Source organism: Geotrypetes seraphini, chromosome 4, assembly GCF_902459505.1.
Source record: "Geotrypetes seraphini chromosome 4, aGeoSer1.1, whole genome shotgun sequence".
NCBI lineage: Eukaryota > Metazoa > Chordata > Amphibia > Gymnophiona > Dermophiidae > Geotrypetes > Geotrypetes seraphini.
In genome coordinates this window covers 10,404,554-10,430,495 of record NC_047087.1, presented here as the reverse complement: position 1 = coordinate 10,430,495, position 25,942 = coordinate 10,404,554, and the positions used below count along the sequence as shown (strand labels likewise).

The 25,942-nt window shown below is 47.1% G+C and overlaps 1 protein-coding gene across 5 annotated transcripts in view; it reads left to right on the top strand.

The window, feature by feature from the left end:
- ZC3H18 (zinc finger CCCH-type containing 18) overlaps positions 1 to 25,942 on the top strand; it is a 191,383-nt gene that overhangs the window by 46,508 nt on the left and 118,933 nt on the right. For all 5 annotated transcript variants that reach the window (XM_033941389.1, XM_033941390.1, XM_033941388.1 and 2 more), the window contains exon 4: positions 25,075 to 25,223. In XM_033941389.1, the coding sequence (XP_033797280.1) occupies positions 25,075 to 25,223 (149 nt within the window). The remainder of the gene's footprint in view (positions 1 to 25,074; positions 25,224 to 25,942) is intronic.

Genomic DNA, 25,942 nt, shown 5'->3' with positions numbered 1-25,942 from the left:
TGTTTGTAATTGTTTTAGCATGTTGGTTGGGCATGACAGGTATAGGATGTTACAGTAGTCCAGGAGTCCTAGGATTAGCGCTTGTACTAAGAATTTGAATTGTTCGTTGTTGAAGTATTTTCAGATTTGCCTCAGGTTGCGCATGGTTGCAGATGCCTTCTGGATCATTTTGCTTATTTGAAGTTGGAATGGTGCAGCCTTTATCTATCATTATTCCCAGCAGATTTAGGTTGGGTTACATTGAGTATGTGATGGAGTCTATTTCTAGGTTTGTTATGTTTGGGGGTTTTGTTTTTTTCTAGAAGTAAGAAATTGGTTTTGTCTTGATTCAACTTTAATTTGTGGTCTCTCATCCATTTTGACACTGTTTCTAGTGCAGTGTGTAGTTTGTTTGTTGTGTTGGGGTTAGTTTGGTCGTAAGGCAGGAGGATGGAGATGTCATCTGCATAGCTGTATGAAGTTATGCCTATTTCATCTAAGCGTGTGCCAAATGTGGTTATGTAAAAGTTGAAGAGTGTTTGAGATAGTGGGGAGCCTTGGGGGACTCTGCAGGGGTTGTTCCAGAATTCTGACTGTTCCTTGTTTGCTTTAACTTTGTATTTTCTTGAGCGGAGGAATCCTTCAAACCAATTGTAGACTCTGCCTGTGATTCCTGTTGCCTCCAGTGTTTGCAGTAGGATGTTGTGATCTACTAGGTCAAATGCCACTGTGTGATCGAGTTGTATGAGTAGCATTTTTTTGCCTTAACTCAGGTGTTTGGCTGTGTCTAAGAGGGAGACTAGTAGTGTTTCTGTGCTGTAGTTGCCTCTGAAGCCTGATTGTGAGGGGTGGAGTATGTTGTGGTTTTCTAAGTATTCGGTGAGAAGTTTTGCTACGAGGCCTTCCATTAGCTTGATGTAAAGCGGTATGGAGGCTATAGGTCTATAATTGGATAGCTGATCTGTAGCTCCCTTTGGGTCTTTCAGGTTAGGGGTTATGATGATTTCGGATAGGTCTTGTGGAAATTGGCTCTCTGTTAGCATGTAACTGATCCACCGCATGAGGTGGGTACGGAATTTAATGCTGGCTGCTTTTAACAGATATAGGGGGCAGTGGTTGAGGCCGCAGGCTGCATGATTGTATTTGTTGTAGAGTCTTTCTAGGTCGGGCCATTGTAGATTTGGGAAGTCTGACCAGTTTCTGTCTGCTGCATAGGCCTCTTTTTCTATGGGTGGTATTGAGATTTCGTCGAGATGGCTTAGGGTCCCGGTGAAAGTATTTCTGGCTGTTGAGATTTTGTTTCTGAAGAATTCAGCCAGTTGATTTGCTGTGGGGGGAGGGGTGGTTTTGGTGGCTAGGTAGATTTGGTGTCTGAGTTCCTTTAGTAGTTTGAAAAGTTTTTTGGTGTCTTGGATTTCAGTGCCTATTTGACTGGTGTAGTATGATTTTCTTTTAGCTTTTATTTGTGTTGTTTTTGTGTGTTCTTGGTTGTCTTTTCTCCATTCTCTTTCAAGACGTCTGCATTGTTATCTGCCACACGTGTTGTAGAAAGTTTAATATAGGGGAGGCCAACTGATCACTTGAGGCTGCAGCTTGCTCTGCTTTTCAGAATATGTATACTTGTGCTAAATACATATAACTGTGTCAATGAATTTTCATTGTGAATAATCTGAAATACAGGCTTGTTAATTGGTCTATGAAGACCATAGTATGCAAGCTTAGTGAGTTTTGTTGTTGTTTCCTCCTTTTATCAGTGCTACATGCAGGGAGTAGCATCTTGCATGACTGCCTGCCTGATTCTCTCATTCCATATATCCTCAGACCCTCCGGTTGCCACAAGAAAACCTTCTTAGCATCCCTTCACTTTTATGTACATGGCTAGAAGTCATAGGCTTATACCGTAGTAGATGGGGCTGCAGCCAGTGTCAGGTGTTGAGTCTCCTCCTTACAATTTTCCCTGTTATTTGATCTTACTTTATAAGAAACTAGTATTTTAGCCCGTTACATTAACGGGTGCTAGAATATATGTCTGTCTGTCTTTATTTCTGTCTCTCTCTCTATCCCGCTGTCTTTCTGTCTGTCTGTCTGTCTGTCTGTCTCCCTGGCCCCCTTTGTCTGTCTATCTTTCTGTGTCTCTCCCTGTTCCTGTGTCTTTCTTTTCTTTCTGTCTCCCTTCCTCCCGCTGGTGCTAGAATATATGTCTGTCTTTCTTTCTGTTTCTCTCCCTACTCCTGTCTTTTTCTTTCTGTCTCTCTCCCTCCCTGGCCCCCTTTGTCTGTCTGTCTTTCTGTCTCTCTCCCTGCCCCTGTCCCTGTGTCTTTCTTCCTATCTCCTTCCCTACTTCCCTGTGCAGCAGCCGCAGCATTCCCTCTCCCTCCATTTCCCTGTGCATCATCATTTTTTCTAGCTTCTCCTGCCCCTCCTACACTCAGTACTTTAAACTTCGGCCCGGCCTGTAAGTCAGGGGTTTCTCGGGCTCTGTGCTTGGCCGCCGCGGCCTGCAGCCGCCAACAGCCGCCACGGCCTGCAGCCGCCGACAGCCGCCGCGGTCTGCAGCTGCCGACAGCCGCTGACATCCACCCGGGGGGAAGAGAGAGAGATTCGCGCGCATGCGCACTCCTACCTGCGGTACCCTACAGCTCACAGAAAACGGGAGCACGCAAGTGGGAGTGCGCATGCGCGGCTTAGGGTTTTATTATATTAGATAGGTAAAACAAAAAATAATTTCTGATTCTTTGTCAAGCTGATTTTTCCAACTGTTGTCAGATGTGAAAGACAATCAGGAAAACTGTTAAACCAACCTAAAAGTTTACTCTTGTGATACCCATGTCCAATAAGTTTCAGTCCCAGAGTATCCTGCTGTCTCTTTACCTCCAAGAGACTTCTTACCTACAGCTTAGAGAAAAAGACAATTGAGAAGTGTATAATCTACATTTAAAACTGATGAGTGAAGTGAAACTGATAGAGAAGGATTATTTAATTTGTCGGTCAACACAAAAACAAGAGAATAGCTCAAGAAACTAATGACCCACAGATTGATAAATCACAGAAAGTATTTTTTTCACACAGCACATAATTAAATGGTCCAGTTATCTAATATACCCCCTGTTTTACTAACGCATAGGGTGGGTTTTAGCGCCAGCAGCAGCAGTAACTGGTCAACTGCTCATAGAATTCCTATGAGCATCGGAGAAGCTACCCCCCACTGCCGGCACTAAAACCCACACTTTGTGTTAGTAAAAGAGGGGTATAGTGAAGTTCAAAGAAAGTTTGGATAAGTTCATGTAGGAAAGTTAATAAAAAAAAATTGTAAGCCAAGTTGACATAGGAAACCCAGTGCTTATCCCTAGATATGACAAGAAAAATAGGCCTTTATTTTTAGTATCTGCAACTTGAATTGGCTGCTATCAGAGGTGCGATGCAGGGCTTAGTGGAGCTTGGTCTGGTTCAGTATGTGGTGAAGGACACAAGAAGACTTGAAGCAGTCCAGAGGAGGGCAACAAAAAATGATAGGAGGTTTGTGCCAAAAAACATATGAGGAGAGACTAGAAGCCCTGAATATGTATACCCTGGCCTAGAGGAAAGGAGGGACAGAGGAGATATGATTCAGACGTTCAAATACTTGAAAGGTATTAACGTAGAACAAATCTTTTCCAGAGAAAGAAAAATGGTGAAACCACAGGACATAATTTGAGTTTGAGGGGTGGTAGACTCAAGAGCAATGTAAGGAAATTCTTCTTTACAGAGAGGGTGATGGATGCCTGGAATGCACTCCCGAGAGAGGTGGTGGAGAGGAAAACAGTGACAGAGTTCAAAAAAGCGTGGAATGAACACAGAGGATCTAGAATCAGAAAATAATATTAAATATTGAACTAAGGCCAGTACTGGGCAGACTTGCATGATCCGTGTCTACATATGGCCGTTTGGTTGAGGATGAGCTGTGGAGGGCTGAGATGGTGTAGATGGGCTGGAGTGAGCTTTGATGGAGACTTAAGTAGTTGGAACCTAAGCACACTACCGAGCAGAACTTTGGATTTTTGCCCAGAAATAGCTGAGAAGAAAAAAAATTTAAATTGAATCAGGTTGGCAGACTGGATGGACCATTCGGGTCATTATCTGCCATCGTCTACTATGTTATTGCACTAATCTCACTCTTTCATTAGGCATTATTTTCACAATGGAAAAAACTTGGAAGGTATTTGGCTGCATCTTAGACGACAGTCTCACAATGGAACCACAAATCTCTAACTTTCGGAAAAAGACCATCTACACTATGCGTCAACTGTGACTCACAAGACCATACTTCCACCCACATCACTTCGCTCTGATAGTTCAGATGATGGACTTACCTCAACTGGACTATTGCAACTCTGCCTACCTTGGTATCAACACCACTCGATGGGATGGGGAGGGCTGGGATGGTGTAGAAGGGCTGGAGTGAGCTTTGACAGAGACTTCAGTAGTTGGAACCTAAGCACAGTAGCGAGCAGAACTTTGGATTCTTGCCCAGAAATAGCTAAGAAGAAGAAAAATTTAAATTGAATCAGGTTGGGCAGACTGAATGGACCATTCGGGTCTTTATCTACCGTCATCTACTAAGTTACTATGTTACTCTTATCCACAAACTGCAGCTCATCCAGAAAATAACCGCTAGACTAATCTACAAATTAAAGAAATATGATTCAATCACAACTTTCATCAGGCAACTACACTGGCTCCTAATATCATCCCAAATAATTTTCAAAACTTCATGTATCCTACATCAGATTCTGTACGAAAACTCAGCAGCCCCTCTCATCCAACTATTCTCTACTGTTTGGTCGACATCAAGTAGAATCCTTAAACCTGCCATCCACAAAATGCCTCCACTACAAGCAAATTTTCCACTGCATGCTAACTTATCTGGTTGTAAAATCCTGGAATGGCCTCCCAGAAGCAATCAGGAAGGAGACAAACTATACTGCATTCAGGAAAAACCTGAAGACCTACCTCTTTGACAAATAACTGTTTCAGCTTCTGTATAGCACCCCCTACTTCTAGGCCCCTCCCCTTCTTCTCCATGCCCCCCCCCTTCTACCTTCCCACTTCCTCTTTGATCTGTCGCCTTGAGCTTGTACATGTTTGTGCAACTCACAAATGGAAGATTCGATTAGATTGAGGACCACGTTAATGAAGTGAGAAGTTATAGTGAAGAATTTATTATTATTTTTGCTGAAATATTAAATCATACTTCACTTTCCCTTTACTGTTTATATATTATTTTATGTACTTACATATTTACTCCTTTGAAAGTGATGATGCTGGGTTCTATAAGTGTGTACTTTAAATTACCTTGTATTTCAATATTATTACATTACATTACATTAGAGATTTCTATTCCACCAATGCCTTGCGGTTCAAGGCAGATTACATCAAAGTTAACAAGAATTACATTAGAAGTTTGCAGGAACAGCATAAGCGATGTCATAATATTTACTTAAGAAGTACCAAAGAGTTGTCGAGATCTTAAGGTCATAAATGTTGGGTAAAGAATTACCAAAAAGAAGTCGAGATCTTAAGGAGAGAAGTGTTGGGTAAATTAGAAGCATTTTAGACTATGTTGGGTAGATAGAAGAACATTAGAGAGTATTAAGGGTATAGGGTTGAGGGAGTTGGGTATGGACTGGTTGTGCTAGATGGGTTTTATGTATTTTTTGAAGAGTATGGTTTTAATATCTTTCTTGAAGGTTTTGTAGCTTGTGGTTGATGATAACAGAGTGGTGATTTGTCTGTCCAGTTTAGCTGCTTTGGAGGCTATTAGGTTGTCATATAGTTTTTTTCGTTTGACATTTTTGGATGATGGGTGTGTGAAAAGTGAGTGGGTTCTCCTATGCCTGGTTGAGTATTTTCATCTATTATAGTTTTTACTGTGATAAAGGCATAAGTTATAGGAAAAAGGTTTACACCATGTGGCTTCTTCATTCATGGTATAAATTACTGACATCACAAGTGATGATGGAAAAGTTAAATATTTAACATTTTGCAGATATTCCAGTAGTTACTGATTTAATCTGAATTTATGGTGCTCTTACATTTCCAAGTAAGGTCTGTCATGGTTTCTTTGGATGTCTCAGGCAAGCGATGCTGCCAGTATACGGTGACAGAGTACATTTCCCCGAATCCCTCTTCTCTCAATGTAGCAGAAGAATCTTGTGTAGTGTGTGGGCTCTCCAACATTACCTCCTTTAATAGCAGTATTGTTTATTTTGATACCCAAATTCATCTGACGATTCTTCCTGCAAACGTTTACAAGCAGATGTGCCAGTAATGCAGCCAGATGGCTTTCCTCGGCTCGTATTTTGAAAACCAGATCCTCCCGTGTACGCAATTCATAAAATTGCTTTACGGGATTTGAGCATGTCTTAGAATGCTGGACTTCAGCCAGATTTTCTTCTAATTGTAAAAGTTGCATACAAGTATTAGAAACTATTTCTACATTCATTTACTGTAAATTCTCCCACAGGGTCAATATAGACATAGTAGGTAATCTTTGAAGTTGTAATTTATGCTATGAAGATCAGAATAAGTATTTTATAGTTTTGCATAGGTTTGGCTGATGTATGACAACAGCCTTATGCTCATAATTACATTCCTTTTATGGACTGAGAGGAACACTATGTTACTCAGAAAAATAAGATTCTTTAGCATCGCTCCAGAATAGAACAGAATGGATGGGTTTGCATTCCTCTGCCAGCAGGTGGAGACTGAGACACATTGACTTTTGACAGTAGTACAAGAGGTTTTCCCCTCTCATGGGTTCGGCCCAGCGGGGCCTGTTCAACCAACCTGGCCTCCAATTTTGATCTTGTTGGGGCTGTTTTTCTGTCGATATCTCACCTGCAGACGGGTTTTAAAAAATGCAGTCGCTGTGCTCGGCCACCTTAGTAACTGACCCGCATGGCTGGTGTCTCCAGTATTTAGGGCCTGAGCACCGTCCGAAGACTTGTTCCCGCTGTTCTTCTCTTAAAAAAAAAAATATTAAAGAACCGTCTGATACAACAAAAACTTCTTTTCGGTGTGGCGATGGAAGGGGATTCAACACCGCTACCGACAGCGCCGTCCAAAGCAACATCGCATCATTCGACACCTTCAGATACAACTCCAGTGTCACAACCTGTGGGTAAGCTGGCTAAGAAGCCTTCCCCTATCCCAACTGGGCCTCAGGTCAAAGCAGCAGTGAGCTAAGTCCTAATATCGGTGAGTGCCTTGACATCGGCCTTCTTATCGCTGGAGCGTAGAGCCTTACTGAGCCAATGGTGCCGGTGCTCTCCCTTAAGCAAAAAAATTGATAATCTGCTTAGGGAGGAACTGGGTGAGCATTTCCAAATACTGGTGCCGACCCAACTTATGTCCATGTTGACACCGACTCTCTCGGTTCCAGTCTGGTTTGAGCCCATGACACCGACGACTACTGCTACTGATGCTCCACCAGTGTGGAGACTTTTAACATGGGAGTTGATTCCTCCAGTTTCCCGGCGCCAGTTGTCCTTGACATCTCCAGAGGCAACTCCGGTATGATCTCGGAAGGCATTGCAAAAGCTGAAGCATGTTGAGCCTTTGACACCAAGTCTTCGACACCGTCCACATTCTGTTCAAGATTCTAACTTGTGGGGAGACTCTGAGCAGGATCCTCTTTTTTCTGAGGATGAAGATGGTTCTGATGATGATTCAACTCAGCGTTCTTCTCAGGAGCCCCCTGTTTTTTCTGAGAAGTCAACGTTTTCCAGGTTAACTTCATCAAATGGCTGAAACCCTATCCATTCCACTTGAAGCTGACTCGAAGCATTCTAAACAGTTCCTAGAGGCTTTAAATTATGATCAACCGCCAAAGGAACTCATCAAACTTCCATTTCATGACATCTTGAGGGAAACGTTTTACAGAAATTTGGAAATGCCACTTTCCATCCCTGTAGTACCTCGCAAATCAGACTCTCTGTACTGAGTGGTTCCTTATTCCTTGTTTTGACAAACCTCAACTTCTTCATGAGTCCCTCTTAGTGCAGTCCACCTTGAAGAAGTCTACAGGCGTTAGTGTTTACGCATCTGTAACCCCTGGCAGAGAGGGCAAAGCCATGGATCAATTTGACAAACGCCTTTATCAAAACGCCTTGTTGGCCAACCGTTCTGGCAATTATAATTTCTATTTTTCTTTTTATCTCAAGCACCTGATTAAACAGGTTTCACTTCTTCAGAAATACATCCCAGAATGCAAGTTTCTTTCTTTTCAAAATCATATTTCTGGTCTGTTTCAGCTGAGGAAATATATGGTACGTTCTACTTACGACACATTTGAACTTACCTCACATGCTGCAGCTATGTCTGTAGCAATGAGACGTCTGGCCTGGCTCCGTGTTTCAGAACTTGACGTGAACCATAAAGATAGGCTAGCAAATGCTCCGTGTCTTGGAGATGAACTTTTTGGTCCCTCCATGGACATGGCTACACAGAAGTTATCTGCTCATGAGACCAGATGGGACACTCTGGTCAAGCCTAAAAAGAAGCCTCCACCTCCTCGTCTCTTCAGACAAGCTTCTTTTTATCAAATGAGATTTGCTGCTAAGCTTGCAGCTCCAGCACAGTCTCAACCTAGATGGCAGAAGCAACAACCTCATCAACAACCGAAACAGACTGCCCCCCCAAAAACCTACATAGCCTTTTTGACATGTTTCTTCAGAGCATAGCCACAGTCAACATTTTCCATCCTCTGCCTCAGCCCATCGAAGGCCGTCTCCAACTTTTCATCTTTCGTTGGGAGCTTATAACATCAGACCTCTGGGTCTTAAACATCATTCGTCAGGGTTACACTCTCCATTTTCACACTCTGCCTCCAGATCATCCACCAAGAGAGTCTGCTTTGGACCCTGCATAGTCCTCTCTTCTTCTCCAGGAGGTTCAGTCCCTTCTGTTGAATGTCATCGAGGAAGTTCCTCTTTCTCAACAAAATCAGGGACTCTACTTCCGTTACTTCTTAGTTCCAAGGAAGACGGGAGGACTGCTACCCATTCTGGATCTCAGAGATCTCAACAAATTTCTAGTCAAGGAGAAATTCCGGATGCTCTCCCTCGCCCTGCTTTATCCACTTCTCAATCAGAATGACTGGCTATGCTCTCTGGATCTAAAGGAAGCCTACACACATATCCCAATTCATCCGACTTCCAGGAAATATCTCCGTTTTCAACTACATCAACGTCACTACCAGTACAAGGACCTTCCCTTCGGTCTGGCATCTTCTCCCAGAGCCTTCACGAAATGCCTGGTTGTAGTGGCTCTATCTCTCAGATTGCACGGTCTCCAAGTTTTTCCTTACCTGGAAAACTGGTTGATCAAAGCTGTTTCTTCTCAGGAAGTGGTCCAAGCAATATCACAGACCATTTCTTTTCTCCAGGTTCTAGGATTCGAAGTCAGCTTCCCCAAATCACATCTCATTCCAATTCAACGTCTTTAGTTCATTGGGGCTATCCTAGATACCACTCTCATGAGCAGGGCTGTGGAGTCGGTAGATAAATGTTCCAACTCCGACTCCTCAGTTTTTTGTACTTCTGACTCCGACTCCTCAGTTTTTTGTACTTCTGACTCCGACTCCGCGTGAAACAAGATCTTCATCCGCGTAAAAAGATGTTGTGCGTATGGTGGGAGAGCTTGGTTGGATGAATTTTTCGAGTCTACACCAGGTGATTTCTACCAACGAGGTATTGAAAACCTTGTTGAACGTTGGAAATAAGTTGTAAACAACAATAAGGGAGAATACATTTATAAGTATTGGTGCTCCGAATTGTGCGTTGCGTGCCATATAGTGAAGCACGTGTTCGTTTTGCGGTTACGTGAGGCACTGCATGCATTGGTCTTTATTCTTACAGTAAAGAAGTCATTAATTATAACTTTTTGTGAATTGGGACATTTAAACTTGCTTTTTTTTAATTCCAATCTAAATTTAGTCGGAGTCGGTGCATTGTTTGGCAACTCCGACTCCAGGTACCCGAAATTTCCTTCGACTCTGACTCCACAGCACTGCTCATGAGGGCATTTCGTCCTCCGGATCGCATGAATGCTCTCGTCAGCCTCTGCCAACAGATGTCTTCTCTTCAATCCATTTCTGCAAGATGTATGATGGTTCTTCTAGGCCACATGGCTTCCACTGTTCATGTCACACCACTGGCAAGGCTTCATCTTCGCACTACCCTTGCGTCTCAGTGGTCTCAAGTGACAGATAATCTCTCACAACATATATCTGTACCATCATCTCTTTTGAAGTTGCTTCAATGGTGGATGACCTCCTCCAATCTATCCAGAGGTCTCCTTTTTCACTTGCCCCCTCATTACAAGGTACTCACAACAGATGCTTCCCCCTACTTTGGGGGGGCACATATGGACGACCTTCAGACCCAAGGTCTTTGGACTACCAGGGAATGGAAATTTCACATTCATTTCCTCGAGCTCAGAGCGATGTATTATGCCCTCAAGGCTTTCCAGCTTCTTCTCTGCCCTCAAGTCCTCCTCCTTCACACAGACAAACAAGTAGAAATGTACTACATAAACAAGCAAGGAGGCACGGGCTCTCTCATGTTGTGTCAGGAGACCCAGAAAATCTGAACTTGGGCTACGGCTCGCAACCTTTTCCTAAAGGCTATCTACATTCAAAGGGAGAAGAATTCTCAAGCAGACAACCTCAGCAGAATTCTTCAACCTCACGAATGGACTCTCAGCTCTCCAGTCAATGTTTGCTCAATGGGGCACTCCACAGGTGGACTTGTTTGCGGCTCCCCACAATCACAAGTTGCCCCAGTTTTGCTCCAGACTTTACTCTCCTCTCTGTCTGGAAGCCGATGCTTTTCTCCTGGATTGGACGGGCCTGTTTCTCTATGCATTCTCTCCAATTCCTCTCATGTTAAAGACTGTTCAAACTCAAACAAGAGGTAGCCACCATGATTCTCATTGCTCCTCGGTGGCCCAGGCAACATTGGTTCTCCCTTCTACTTCAACTCAGCTCTAGGGAGTCCATACTACTTCCATTTTTTCCTACTCTGCTTACTCAGCATCAAGGATCACATTTACATCCCAACCTGCAATCACTACACCTGACAGCTTGGTTTCTCTCAGGCTGAATCCATCTGACTTGCATCTCTCTCAGCCTGTTCAACATATTATTGATGCCTCCAGGAAATCAGCCATCCAACAATGTTACCAAAAAAAGTGGACTAGGTTTTCCTCCTGGTGTCTTCTTCATCCTCATGATCTAACTTCCTTATCAGTATATTTGGTGTTGGATTGTCTTCTTCATTTGTCTGAGTCTGGTCTCAAATCTACATCTATCAGAGTCCATCTCAGTGCTATTACAGCTTTTCACATACCAGTTAAGGGAAAGCCTCTCATTGCTCATCCTCTGGTCTCCAGATTCATGAAAGGACTTTTCACTGGTTAAATTACCTCTCAAACCTCCGCCTGTCATCAGGGACCTTAATGAGGTACTTTCTACTTTGCAGAAGCCACCATTTGAACCAATGGCCACAGCTCATCTCAAGTTTCTCACCTGGAAAGTTGTCTTCCTAATTGCTCTCACCTCTGCCAGGAGGGTCAGTGATTTACAAGCATTGGTGACAGACCTGCCCTTTACAGTTTTTCACATGATAAAGTGGCTTTATGCACACATCCAAAGTTTCTACTGAAAGTTGTCACGGAATTTCATCTCAATCAGTTGATTGTTCTGCCAGTATTTTTTCCTAAGCCTCATTCTAATGCAGGAGAAACCGCTTTGCACACTCTAGACTGCAAGCAGGCTTTGGCGTATTACATCGACAGGACAAAGCCTTATCGTACTTCTCCCCAACTCTTTATCTCATTTGATCTGAACAAGTTGGGGCATCCTGTCTCCAAGAGAACGATTTCCAACTGGCTGGCTGCCTGTATCTCGTTCTGTTATACTCAGACTGGACTGGCACTGGAGAGTCATATCACAGCCCACAAAATCAGAGCTATGGCAGCTTCTGTAGCTTTCCTTAGATCTACTCCCATTGAGGAAATTTGTAAAGCTGCCACCTGGTCCCCAGTTTATACATTCACTTCTCACTATTGTCTGGAGTCTTTCTTCAGATGAAATGGGCACTTCGGCCAATCTGTATTGCAAAATTTATTTTCCTGAAGGCCAACACTCCCACCATCTCATTCTTATTAACTTGGAAGTCACCCATCAGTGAAAATATGCTGCCTGCTTGCGCTAGGATAAAGCACATTTATCCCAGGACAAGCAGGCAGCATATTCTTGACTGATGGGTGACGGCACCGACGGAGCCCCGGTACGGACAATTTTAGAGTGATTGCACTCTAAGAACTTTAGAAAGTTCTAGCTCGGCCGCACCGCGCACGCGCGAGTGCCTTCCCGCCCGACAGAGGCGCGCGGTCCCTCAGTTTCTTAGTTTCCGCGGAGCTAAGAAGACGCGTTTTCAACGGCTGTTGAAACTTTTTTCTCTTTGCCTTCCCGCTCGCGTAAACTTTTGATTATTTAATCTTATTTCTTTTCTTTTTTCTTTTTTGTAAAAAAAAAAAAATAAATAAAAAAACCCTTCATTTTTTCTTTAATTTAATCTTTCCCCGGCGGGGCCTTCTGCCACCATCGAAGCCTCGGCTTTCGATTTGGCTGAAGCCGTTTTTCCTTTCATGCCCCCTCAACCGGGTTTTAAAAAGTGCCAGCGGTGTGCTCGGCCTATATCTCTCACGGGCCCACACAACTGGTGTTTACAGTGTTTGGGTCCTGAGCATCAGGCCTCTACTTGCACCCGCTGTGCCACTCTAAAAAAACGGACATTAAAAAATCGCCAAATCCAGCAGCGATTATTGTTCGGTGCCGAGATGTCCGACCCCGTTCCATCGACTCCAGCTTCGGCACCGATTCAGTCTGCACCCTCTTCTTCGACGCCGCGTGATTCCGCACCGGCGTCTCACCAGTCAGGTAAGCCGGCTAAGAAGCCTTCCCCGCTGGAGCGTCCTCCGGTCTCGAGTGCAGTGAGTCCAATCCTGCCGACTGTGAGACGCCAGCGGAAGCGTTCCGCCCCTATAGAGGTGAGTCCCTCGACATCGGGCTCCTCATCTCCGGGGCGTCGAACGGCACCGCAGGTACCGCAGAAGAAAAAGGCGGTACCGGTGCCATCCCTTGATGACCGCATCACGGCCATCCTTCAGGTGCAACTTAAGGACCAATTGAAACAGCTCCTTCCTGCTATCCTGGCTCCGAACCTTCCGGTGCCGGTCCGCACCGAGCTACCGGTACCGATCGTGGAACAGCCTGTGTTACCTGCTTCCACTATTTCGGTACCGCTTCAACTAACCTCATCGGTATCGATGCCAGTTCTTGCACCGGAGCCAAGAGCTCACCATCAATCGGTGCAGACTTCGGCACCGGTGCAACCAATAACATCTCCTGACTCGATATCGATGAGGTCGGGTAAGTCGTTACACAAAACCCGACACTTACAATCATCGACACCTGAGTCTCGGGACCATACTCCCCATGTCAGGGATCCTGATCTGTAGGGAGACTCAGAGGAACCCTTTCTTTCTGAAGGCGAATGTTCCTCAGAAGAGGAGGATTCAACTGTCCCTGACCCATCCTCCAAACAAGTCACTTCCTCTTTCTCCTGCTTTTTGAAAGAGATGTGTGACTCCTTGTCCATTCCTTTGGAGGCTGAATCCAAAAAGTCCAAAGCTTTTTTGGATGCCCTTGATTTTGACCAGCCTCCAAAGGAATTTTTGAAACTCCCTCTTCATGACATCTTGAGGGAGACTTTCTATAAGAATTTAGAGACTCCTTTAACTGTCCCAGGGGCCCCACGTAAACTGGATTCTCTATATAAGGTAATTCCCATTCCTGGGTTCGACAAACCTCAACTTCCACACGAATCCTTAACTGTCGAATCCACCCTTAAAAAATCTTCAGGAGCCAGTGTATATGCATCGGTACCTCCTGGCAGAGAAGGTAGAGCCATGGATAAATTTGGTAAGAGGCTCTACCAAAATGCTATGTTAGCAAATAGAGCTAGCAATTATGCTTTTCATTTTTCTTTTTATTTGAAGCATCTCCTTACCACCATGGCTTCCTTCGAAAAGTACCTTCCTTCACGAAAACATCACTCCTTTCATACCTGCTTGTCGTCTCTTTTTCAATTACGTAAGTTCATGGTTAGATCCATATATGACACCTTTGAACTTACATCCAGAGCGACAGCAATGTCGGTAGCTATGCGTCGCCTGGCCTGGCTTCGGGTATCCGACCTTGATGTTAATCATCAGGATCGGTTAGCCAACGCCCCTTGTCTAGGGGATGAGCTCTTTGGGGAATCCATGGACTCAACCACACAAAAGCTCTCTGCTCATGAGACACGCTGGGATACCCTGCTTAAAAATAAAAAGAAGCCTCCTCAGCCAAAACCATATAGGCAGCAGTCGGCCTATCAACGCCGCTTCACAGCTCGGCCATTACCTACCACTGCTCAGCAACCCAGGCGTCAGAGGCAGCAACAACGTCAGCCTCCCAGACAGCAGCCACAGCAGCAACCTGTGAAACCACCTCCTCAGCAGAAGTCACAGCCCTTTTGACTTCATTCTCCACAGTATAGCCAGTATTCCTATTCCTGCTCTCCTGCCTCAACCTATAGGAGGTCGACTTTCTCTGTTCCTCAGCCGATGGGAAGTTATCACTTCGGACCAATGGGTCCTCAACATCATCCGCCACGGCTACTCTCTCAACTTTCAGACTCTTCCATCCCAAAACCTGCCAAAAGAGTCTGCTTTGAACAGTCCTCAATCTTCCCTCCTCATTCAGGAAGTTCAATCCCTCCTTCTTCTAAACGCTATAGAAGAAGTTCCTCAAGATCAAAAAGGGCAGGGATTCTACTCCCGTTATTTTCTAGTCCCCAAAAAAACAGGAGATCTCAGACCAATTTTGGATCTCCGCGATCTCAACAAACACCTGGTAAAAGAAAAATTCAAGATGCTTTCTTTAGCCATCCTTTATCCTCTTCTCAATCAAAACGACTGGCTATGCTCCCTCGATCTCAAAGAGGCATACACTCACATACCGATCCATGTAACCTCAAGACAGTATCTCCGTTTCATGATCAATCATTGTCATTACCAATACAAGGTGCTGCCCTTCGGCCTTGCCTCCTCTCCAAGGGTCTTCACCAAGTGTCTCATTGTGGTAGCGGCATTTCTACGCTCTCACCACCTCCAGGTCTTCCCTTACCTGGACGACTGGTTAATCAAGGCCACATCCGCTCAAGCAGTTCTACTGGCCACCAACCAAACCATCTTGTTTCTACGAATTCTGGGGTTCAAGATCAATCTACCCAAATCTCATCTCACCCCCACTCAGAGACTTCAATTCATTGGAGCGATCCTGGACACACTCCTCATGAGAGCTTTCCTACCATCCAATCGTCTTCAGACCCTTCAGTCTCTATGTCAGCAGGTGCTTTCGCTGCCTTCCATCTCAGCCAGGCAAATGATGGTACTCCTGGGGCACATGGCATCTACAGTTCATGTCACGCCCCTCGCACGTCTTCACCTGCGCACTCCTCAATGGACCCTTGCTACTCAGTGGTCCCAAGCGACGGATCCTTGTTCACGACACATATCTGTGACATCATCTCTTCGTCAGTCTCTTCAATGGTGGTTGGTATCCTCAAATCTATCCAGAGGTCTTCTATTCCATCAGCCCCCTCATCAACTGGTCATCACCACCGACGCCTTTCTTTATGCATGGGGAGCTCACTTGAACGAGTTCCAGACTCAAGGTCTTTGGACAGCCCAGGAAAAGAAGCATCAAATCAATTTCCTGGAACTCAGAGCGATGTTTTATGCCCTCAAGGCCTTCCAACATCTTCTCTTTCCTCAGGTCCTTCTGTTGTGCACAGACAATCAGGTTGCGATGTACTACATCAACAAACAGGGTGGGACAGGCTCTCGCCTTTTATGCCAAGAAGCCCAAAAGATCTGGAATTGGGCCATAGATCACCATCTCTTCCTGAAAGCTATCTACATTCAGGGAGCACAGAATTCTTTAGCGGACAAACTCAGCAGAATTCTCCAGCCTCACGAGTGGACACTCAATCCTGTAACTCTGCAGTCTATCTTCACTCAATGGGGCACTCCTCAGATAGACCTCTTTGCAGCTCCTCACAATCACCAGCTGCCCCTATTCTGCTCCAGACTTTACTCTCCTCACCGTCTGGCAGCGGATGCTTTTCTCCTAGACTGGTCGAATCTGTTCCTGTACGCCTTCCCTCCTCTGCCTCTAATGTTGAGAACCTTATTCAAGCTCAAGAGGGAACGAGCCACAATCATTCTGATTGCTCCGAGGTGGCCCAGGCAACATTGGTTCTCCCTTCTACTTCAACTCAGTTCCAGGGAACCTTTTCTTCTTCCTCTGTTTCCTTCTCTGCTTACGCAACAGCAGGAAACCCTTCTACATCCCAACCTCCAGTCTCTGCACCTGACAGCTTGGTATCTCTCGGGCTGACATCTCATGATACTCTTTTATCTCAGCCTGTTCGTTCCATTCTGAATGCCTCCAGGAAACCAACCACTCTGCAATGTTACCATCAGAAGTGGACGAGATTTTCCTCCTGGTGTCTTCTTCATCATCTTGATCCAACTTCTCTGGCAGTGGAGACTTTGTTGGATTATTTGCTTTCTTTGTCTGACTCTGGCCTTAAGTCCTCTTCCATCAGAGTCCACCTCAGTGCCATTGCAGCTTTTCATGAGCCAGTCCATGGAAAACTTCTCTCAGCTCATCCCCTGGTATCCAGGTTCATGCGAGGGCTTTTCAATGTGAAACCACCTCTTAAAGCCCCTCCTGTTATCTGGGATCTCAATGTGGTTCTTTCCGCCTTAATGAAGCCTCCATTTGAACCTTTGGCTACCTCTCCTTTCAAGTTTCTCACTTGGAAAGTCCTTTTCCTTATTGCTCTTACCTCTGCCAGGAGGGTCAGTGAGCTTCATGCACTGGTCGCAGATCCACCTTTTACGGTTTTTCACCATGACAAGGTGGTTTTGCGTACACATCCAAAGTTTCTCCCTAAGGTTGTCTCTGAATTCCATCTCAACCAATCCATTGTTCTACCTGTTTTCTTTCCAAAACCTCATTCTCATTCTGGAGAACAAGCTTTACATACTTTGGATTGTAAAAGGGCTCTGGCTTACTATCTAGAGCGTACGAAACCCCACAGATCAGTTCCCCAACTTTTTCTGTCCTTTGATCCAAATAAATTGGGACGTCCCGTTTCTAAACGTACGTTGTCTAATTGGCTGGCAGCGTGCATTTCATTCTGTTATGCTCAGACCGGACTGACACTGGAAGGTTCTGTCACGGCCCATAGAGTCAGAGCAATGGCAGCATCTGTAGCTTTCCTCCGTTCCACTCCTATTGAGGAAATCTGCAAGGCTGCTACTTGGTCCTCAGTTCACACTTTTACATCTCATTATTGTCTGGATGCTTTCTCCAGACGGGATGGACACTTCGGCCAATCTGTTTTGCAAAATTTGTTTTCCTAATGGCCAACCTTCCCTCCATCCCTCTTTTTGTTAGCTTGGAGGTCACCCATCAGTCAAGAATATGCTGCCTGCTTGTCCTGGGATAAAGCACAGTTACTTACCGTAACAGGTGTTATCCAGGGACAGCAGGCAGATATTCTTGCGTCCCACCCACCTCCCCGGGTTGGCTTCTTAGCTGGCTTATACTAACTGAGGGACCGCGCGCCTCTGTCGGGCGGGAAGGCACTCGCGCGTGCGCGGTGCGGCCGAGCTAGAACTTTCTAAAGTTCTTAGAGTGCAATCACTCTAAAATTGTCCGTACCGGGGCTCCGTCGGTGCCGTCACCCATCAGTCAAGAATAACTGCCTGCTGTCCCTGGATAACACCTGTTACGGTAAGTAACTGTGCTTTACTGTAACAGGTATTATCCAGGGACAACAGGCAGATATTCTCACAACCCACCCACCTCCTAGGTTGGCTTCTTAGCTGGCTTATCTTAACTGAAGGGACCGCGCACCTGTGTCAGGCGGGAAGGCACTCGCGCATGCGTAGTGCGGGCTATTATGAACTTTCTAAGGACTTAAATTGGCGATGCACTTTTAACATAAGAACATAAGCAGTGCCTCTGCCGGGTCAGACCAGAGGTCCATCCCGCCCAGCAGTCCGCCCCCGCGGCGGCCCAACAGGTCATGACCTGCCTTAATCACCAGAAGGGGCCCCCTTGCCCCCTAGGTTTCTCATCGAAGTCCTATCTTCCCATCAATGTCCTAACCCTCCGGCCTTGCACCTGCACGACCTGGTGAGCTGTCTATACTTATGCAACACCCCAGCACCTCCCTCAGTACCCCACGATCCCCTTTTCCCTCAGGAATCTGTCCAATCCCTGTTTGAATCCCTGTACTGTACTCTGCCGGATCACTTCCTCCGGGAGCGCATTCCATTTGTCCACGACCCTTTGGGTGAAGAAAAACTTCCTTGCATTTGATTTGAACCTATCTCCCTTCAGTTTCTCTGAGTGCCCCCTCGTACCTGTCGTCCCTTTTAGTCTGAAGAACCTGTCCCTGTCCACCCTCTCTATGCCCCTAAGTATTTTGAAGGTCTCTATCATATCCCCCCTGAGCCTCCTCTTTTCCAGAGAGAAGAGCCCCAGTTTATCCAGCCTCTCAGCATATGGGCAGTTTTCCAGCCCTCTTACCAGTTTCGTTGCCCTCCTTTGGACTCTCTCAAGAACTGCCATGTCCTTCTTGAGGTGCGGCGACCAATATTGAACGCAGTATTCCAGATGTGGGCGCACCATCGCTCTATACAGCGGCATGATGACTTCCCGCGTCCTGGTTGATATGCCCCTCTTGATGATGCCCAGCATCCTGTTGGCTTTCTTCGAGGCTGCTGCACACTGTGCGGATGGTTTCATGGATGGATCCACTAGCACACCCAAGTCTCTCTCAAGTCCGGTGTCTTCCAGCAATCTCCCCCCCCATTTTATACTCGAACAACGGGTTCTTTTTCCCTTTGTGCATGACCTTGCATTTATCTACGTTAAAGCACATTTGCCATTTGTTTGCCCAGTCCTCCAGCTTATCGAGGTCCCTTTGCAGTTCCTCACACTCCTCCCTGGTCCTAACTCTGGCGCAGAGCTTGATATCGTCTGCAAATTTTATAACCTCACACTTTGCCTCCGTTTCCAGGTCATTGATAAATATGTTGAAGAGTAGCGGCCCCAGCAGCGATCCCTGCGGCACACCGCTCGTGACCCCACCAGTCAGAATATTGGCCCTTTACTCCGACCCTCTGTAGTCTACCTGACAGCCAGTGCTTGATCCATCTGTGTACATCCCCGCCCACCCCGTGGTTCCACAGCTTCCTAAGCAGCCTTTCATGTGGCACCTTGTCAAAGGCCTTTTGAAAATCGAGGTAAATGATGTCTATGGGTTCCCCTTTGTCCACCTGACTGCTTATTCCCTCAAAGAAGTACAGAAGGTTTGTCAGGCACGACCTTCCCTTACAGAATCCGTGCTGGCTTGTCCGCAGTAGGCCATTTTTCTCGATGTGCTCGCAAATGCTGTCCTTGATCATTGCTTCCACCATCTTCCCTATAACTGAAGTCAGGCTCACCGGCCTGTAGTTCCCGGGGTCACCTCTCGATCCCTTCTTAAAGATAGGTGTGACATTCGCCAGTTTCCAGTCCTCTGGTACCTCTCCAGTTTTCAAGGATAGGTTGCAAACATGCTGGATTGCGCCCGCTATTTCCTGACTTAGTTCCTTTAGAACCCTTGGGTGGATCCCGTCCGGTCCCGGTGATTTGCCGCTTTTCAGTCTGTCAATCTGCTTGAGGACATCCTCCCGACTTACCTCTATATGCCCCAATCTTTTGGCTTGCTCCCCACTCATGAGCTCCTCTGAGTCCGGTATATTGGACGTGTCCTCGCTCGTGAAGACCGACGAGAAGAACGTGTTCAACCTCTCAGCTACCTCTTTATCCTCCTTAATCACTCCCTTCCTATCCCCATCGTCCAATGGCCCCACCTCCTCTCTCACTGGTTGCTTCCCCTTTACGTAACTGAAGAATGCCTTGAAGTTTTTCGCCTCCCTGGCCAGCCCCTCCTCGAATTTCCCTTTTGCTTTTCTAATCTCTCGGTGGCATTCCTTTTGGCATTTCCTGTGCTCCTGGTGATTTTCCTCCATTGGATCCCTCTTCCATTTCCGGAAGGACACTTTCTTGTCACTGATTACCCTCTTTACTTCAGGTGTCATCCAAACCGGGTCTTTTGACCGCTTGTTCTTGCGGCCTTTCCTGAAACTGGGGATGTACAGTTTTTGCGCTTCCTGCAGTGTGTCCCTGAGAAGGGTCCAGGCGCTCCCTACAGTCTCCATCCTAAAGCCGTTCCTGAGCTTCCTCCCCACCATTTTCCTCATAGCAACATAGCTCCCTTTCCTGAAGTTGAGCGCAGTCGTTGCGGTCCTCCCCACTATGGGTGACCCCCTTTCTAATGTGAATCTGATCACGTTGTGATCACTGTTGCCTAATGTTCCTCCCACTTCTACCCCTCTTGCAGGCCCCCCTAATCCGTTAAGGATGAGGTCAAGAGTAGCATCCCCTCGCGTCGGTTCCTTGACTAGTTGCTCCATGAAGCAGTCCCTCACAGCTTCTACGAATCCTGCTTCCCTCGTGGAGTTGGAATGTCCTGTACTCCAGTCTATCCCCGGGTAGTTGAAGTCCCCCATCACTGTTACACTTCCAGTCCTGCATTCCTGTCTCAGTTCTGCTTCCAAGTCTTGTCCTATTGTTTCTGACGCACCAGGCGGGCGATAATACAGCCCCAGCTTTATGTCTGCACTCTTCTTTCCCGGCAATTTGACCCATAGCGATTCTAGCTCCTCTGCCTTTGTTGCCGTATCGATCCCAATCGAGTAGATATAGTCCTTTATATACAGCACTATGCCTAAAGTGGTCCGTACCGGGGCTCCGTCGGTGACATAACCCATCAGTGAGAATATCTGCCTGCTGTCCCTGGATAACACCTGTTACGGTAATAACTGTGCTGTATGTGTGCGCCGAGCTGTGGATGTGGCCGTCATGTGCGCGAAATGCTCCGACAGCTTCGAGGGGGAATCAGTGGCAGCTTCGGTTGCTGACGTCCAGGGTTCTCCTTTGCGCGTGCACCACTCATGGGTAGTGGAGAAGCTCATGCTTCCCCCCCCCCACAGTCCGCACGGGTTTCCTCAGCCTCCAACAGTCAGGGAAATAGGGTTGTCCTTACCGCTGATGGTGCTGGGGGTTCCCTTGCCGCTACAGTGACTGCTGCTTGCGGTTCTGGTTTAGCAGCTGGGTCTAGTCAGGCTGACTTTGGGAGACAGTTTTTCGGTGGGCTTTTCAGTTTTGGCAGGAAGCTCCGCTATTTTGCCTGTGGCCTCAGGTGACCTTCCTCCTGTTTTAGGGCAACAGAAACTGGTCCTAGCTGTTTTTTCTGGACCTGCAGTGCGTTCCAGGTTTTTTTTTGCTCTGACTATGTCTTAGCCATGTATAAGATTTATTTACAGGCGGGTGGGGGTCCTACTTCTTCCCTGGAGGTCTCCAGGTCTGTTGGGGGAGTCTCTACTTTCCACGTTCATCCCCGTTCAGTTTCATGTGGCGTTTCCCCCATCCAGTCTGTCCAGCCAGTGTCCAAGTGGTCCTGGATCTCTTGGGATGAGGATTTGTTTCTGGCTGACATGGTTTTGCTGGATGAGAACTTGGATCCCCAAGATCCTCTAGGGGGGGAAGGATAATGTGGACGGGGAGTTTTTGGAGACGCCGGTTGGCAAGGATACGTCGGTCAGGTGCATTTTTTACCGGGAAGAACTTGAGGAACTTATTCTCCAGGTGTCTTTGGTTTTGAGGAGGAAGCTAAGGACCCCCCTGGAGTTGTGGACCCTCTGCTTCGGGGAATCCAGTCAGCATCCCACTCCTTTCCTATGCATCAGGATATGCAGGATGTGGTGCATGCACAGTGGAAGACTCCGGACGCGCCTTTTCACCTGGCATTTTTCCCTGTCTGTCCCGGTGGGCTCACAATTTATCTAATGTGCTTGGGGCAATGGGGGGGATTACGTGACTTGCCCAGGGTCACAAGGAGCAGCGTGGGTTTGAATGCACAACCTTAGGGTGCTGAGGCTGTAGCTTTAACCACTGCACCACACTCTCCCCTACTACTCATGTCACTTGTTGAATCTAGGTGTGCCAGCTTGCACCTACCATTGACAGAGTGTAACAGAACATGCTTTACCATGAGTGTGCCAATTTCTGACTTACCGTATTTTCGCGGATATAACGCGCGCGTTATACGCGATTTTACCTACCGCGCATACCCCTCGCGCGTTATATGCCTGAGCGCGGTATAGAAAAGTTTTTAAACATAGTTCCCACCCCGCCCGACGCCCGATTCACCCCCCCAGCAGGACCGCTCGCACCCCCACCCCGAACGACCGCTCGCACGCGCTCCCACCCGCACCCGCATCCACGATCAGAGCAAGAGGGAGCCCAAGCCCTCTTGCCCGGCCGACTCCCCGACGTCTGATACATCCCCCCCCCCCCCCCGAAGGACCGCCGACTTCCCGACAATATCGGGCCAGGAGGGAGCCCAAACCCTCCTGGCCACGGCGACCCCCTACCCCCACCCCGCACTACATTACGGGCAGGAGGGATCCCAGGCCCTCCTGCCCTCGACGCAAACCCCCCTCCCTCCAACGACCGCCCCCCCCCAAGAACCTCCGACCGCCCCCCCAGCCGACCCGCGACCCCCCTGGCCGACCCCCCCACCCCCCTTCCCCGTACCTTTGGAAGTTGGCCGGACAGACGGGAGCCAAACCCGCCTGTCCGGCAGGCAGCCAACGAAGGAATGAGGCCGGATTGGCCCATCCGTCCTAAAGCTCCGCCTACTGGTGGGGCCTAAGGCGCGTGGGCCAATCAGAATAGGCCCTGGAGCCTTAGGTCCCACCTGGGGGCGCGGCCTGAGACACATGGTCGGGTTTGGCCCATGTGCCTCAGGCCGCGCCCCCAGGTGGGACCTAAGGCTCCAGGGCCTATTCTGATTGGCCCACGCGCCTTAGGCCCCACCAGTAGGCGGAGCTTTAGGACGGATGGGCCAATCCGGCCTCATTCCTTCGTTGGCTGCCTGCCGGACAGGCGGGTTTGGCTCCCGTCTGTCCGGCCAACTTCCAAAGGTACGGGGAAGGGGGGTGGGGGGGTCGTGGGGGTCGGCCAGGGGGGTCGCGGGTCGGCTGGGGGACGGGCGGAGGTTCTTGGGGGGGGCGGTCGTTGGGGGGGGGGGGGGGTTTGCGTCGAGGGCAGGAGGGCCTGGGATCCCTCCTGCCCGTAATGTAGTGCGGGGTGGGGTTAGGGGTTCGCCGTGGCCAGGAGGGTTTGGGCTCCCTTCTGGCCCAACTACACAAAGGTACGGGAAGGCGGGTGGGGGTGTCGTGGGGGTCGGCCAGGGGGGTTGCGGGTCGGCTGGGGGACGGGCGGAGGTTCTTGGGGGGCGGTCGTTGGGGGGAGGGGGTTTGCGTCGAGGGCAGGAGGGCCTGGGATCCCTCCTGCCCGTAATGTAGTGCGGGGTGGGGTTAGGGGGTCGCCGTGGCCAGGAGGGTTTGGGCTCCCTCCTGGCCCGATATTGTTGGGGAGTCGGCGGTCCTTCGGGGTGAGGGTGCGAGTGGTCCTGCCGGGGGGGGGGATGTATCGGACGTCGGGGGGGGGCATCAGGCTTTCAGGATGGGGACAGACCTTCAAGGGGGGACAGGACTTCAAGGGGGGACAGTGCACGGAAAGTCGGGGGGGTGAACGGAGAGTCAGGACAGCGCACGGAAAGTCAGGGCAGTGCACGGAAGTCAGGGGGGGTGAACGGAGAGTCGGGACAGCGCACGGAAAGTCAGGGCGGGCGAAAGGAGCGTCGGGCATCATGCGCGTTATATGCCTGAGCGCGGTATAGAAAAGTTTTGGTACATATCATCGTGATTTCTGCGCGCTATACCCCTGTGCGCGTTTTACACAGGTGCGCGTTATATCCGCGAAAATACGGTACTCTAGTATTCTATAACAACACCAAGCACATGGCTAGATCGAGATGCCAGTTTATAGACTTGCCTCTTATATGTTTACAATGTAACCAGTATTCTTTATCATCCCACCAGTCCAGTCCAGATGCTTGGATTATACCTTTCTAAAAAAAATAAAGATGAATTAAATCAGAGGCTGGCACATAGGAGCCCATTCCATTGTCTTGAGTTGTGGACAATTTAGTTCTTATGTAGGTTGTTTATTGCTTTGTCTTGCTGCTTTGATATAATAAATCGTGTCAGGGGGCTGCATAGGGACCTTTATTGTATGACATCAGAGTTAGTTTTCAGTCTCCACCTGCTTGTAGGGGAGGCATAACCCAAGGGTCTGGAAGGACTCGAGGAAAGAAAATTAACAGGTAAGTTTAACTTTTTATAGTACTGTAATTCTAATTTAATAAAGCAGTTCTTCCGAGCAAGCTTTATCCCCCAGCAACTAAATGTTGGAACAAGATTACAAATGGGTATCTTTACTTCATACACTATAAAGGTTTTTTTAAAAACCTAGTCTGCAATGAAATGGGATTTAAAATAGTTGCACAGAATGATTCTTCTTTGCCAGTTTGTGACAGCTTACTTGTTCTGTTACTAGAGCAACTTTTCATATTGCTTATCCTTGATCTAAGGTTGTTGTGTTTTTTTGAACTTTAAATTTTTATTGTAATGTACCACAACAAAAGAACAACAATAACAGTATCCTAGGCATAAAATTGAGGAAGAAATAGTTCCCCCCACAAGTACTCCCCCCCCTTAATCCAAGTTTTTATAGTGTTTGGGGAATGACTAGTCACACTTTTCTCCTGCTATTTTCCTGGTACCTTGCTGAATTTTCACTTGAAGTGTTGCATCCTGGTAATAGTTGAATTCAATGGTGGCGTACTGACAGCTTAGACATGTGCTTTCACTTGAGTACAATTTATGTTCTTTTCTACCTTGTTTTAGGTCATTGCACCTGGGGAATGAGTTGTAGGTTTATCCATCCTGGAAGAAATGATAAAGGAAATTATTCCTTGATATCCAAGCAGGACCCATTCTCACCCAATGGTGCACCTCCAGTCGGTCCTCATCCACTGATGCCAGCCAATCCCTGGGTACGAGCATGCTTTATCTGTGCAGTTATTTTTTAAAAGGGCTTTAGTCTCTAATATGTGCTTACATGTGTCTAATGTTTATGTTAATTTAAGATTTGATAAGCTGCTCCTGCATTTTACAGACCTAAGCGGTTTAGAATGTATCAAAACTAAAACGAAATTAGATATTTGAGAAGAAATACCCTGATGTGGTGATTTGCAGAGTTTTCTCCATCTGCATCCTTTCAAGAAGCTGTGGTTTCATTCCTTTTAGTCACACTCCGTTTTGATGAAGTAGGAGAGTTAATTGCTTTCTTGTAACAACACCTAATGGCTAAGAATCAGCAGTACTTCTGTAAGGGAGACATTTCACTCTGCCATAGGTCAGTGCAGTGATTGGTCTGTATTTGGGAATCCTTAATAAAAATAAAGGAGAAAAAAAATCCATCAACACTACACGTTCACTTAAAGCCAAATAAACAGTGTACCTACTAACTCTTCCACTTTCCACCCGATTACTAGCACTCTGATATGGATTAAAATATGAAGGAAAAGACCTTTAGACACCCAGAGCTAAACAACCAAATGTCTAAAATTTCAATATATAGGACTTGCAAGTTGCAGCTTAATTGAGTTAGTGTGAATCACTGGCCAAAAACCTCCATTATATAAATTCTTCACTAAACGTGTAATAATCATTTAAAATTGCTAGGCAAAAACAAAACTTATTTTGCAAGAGA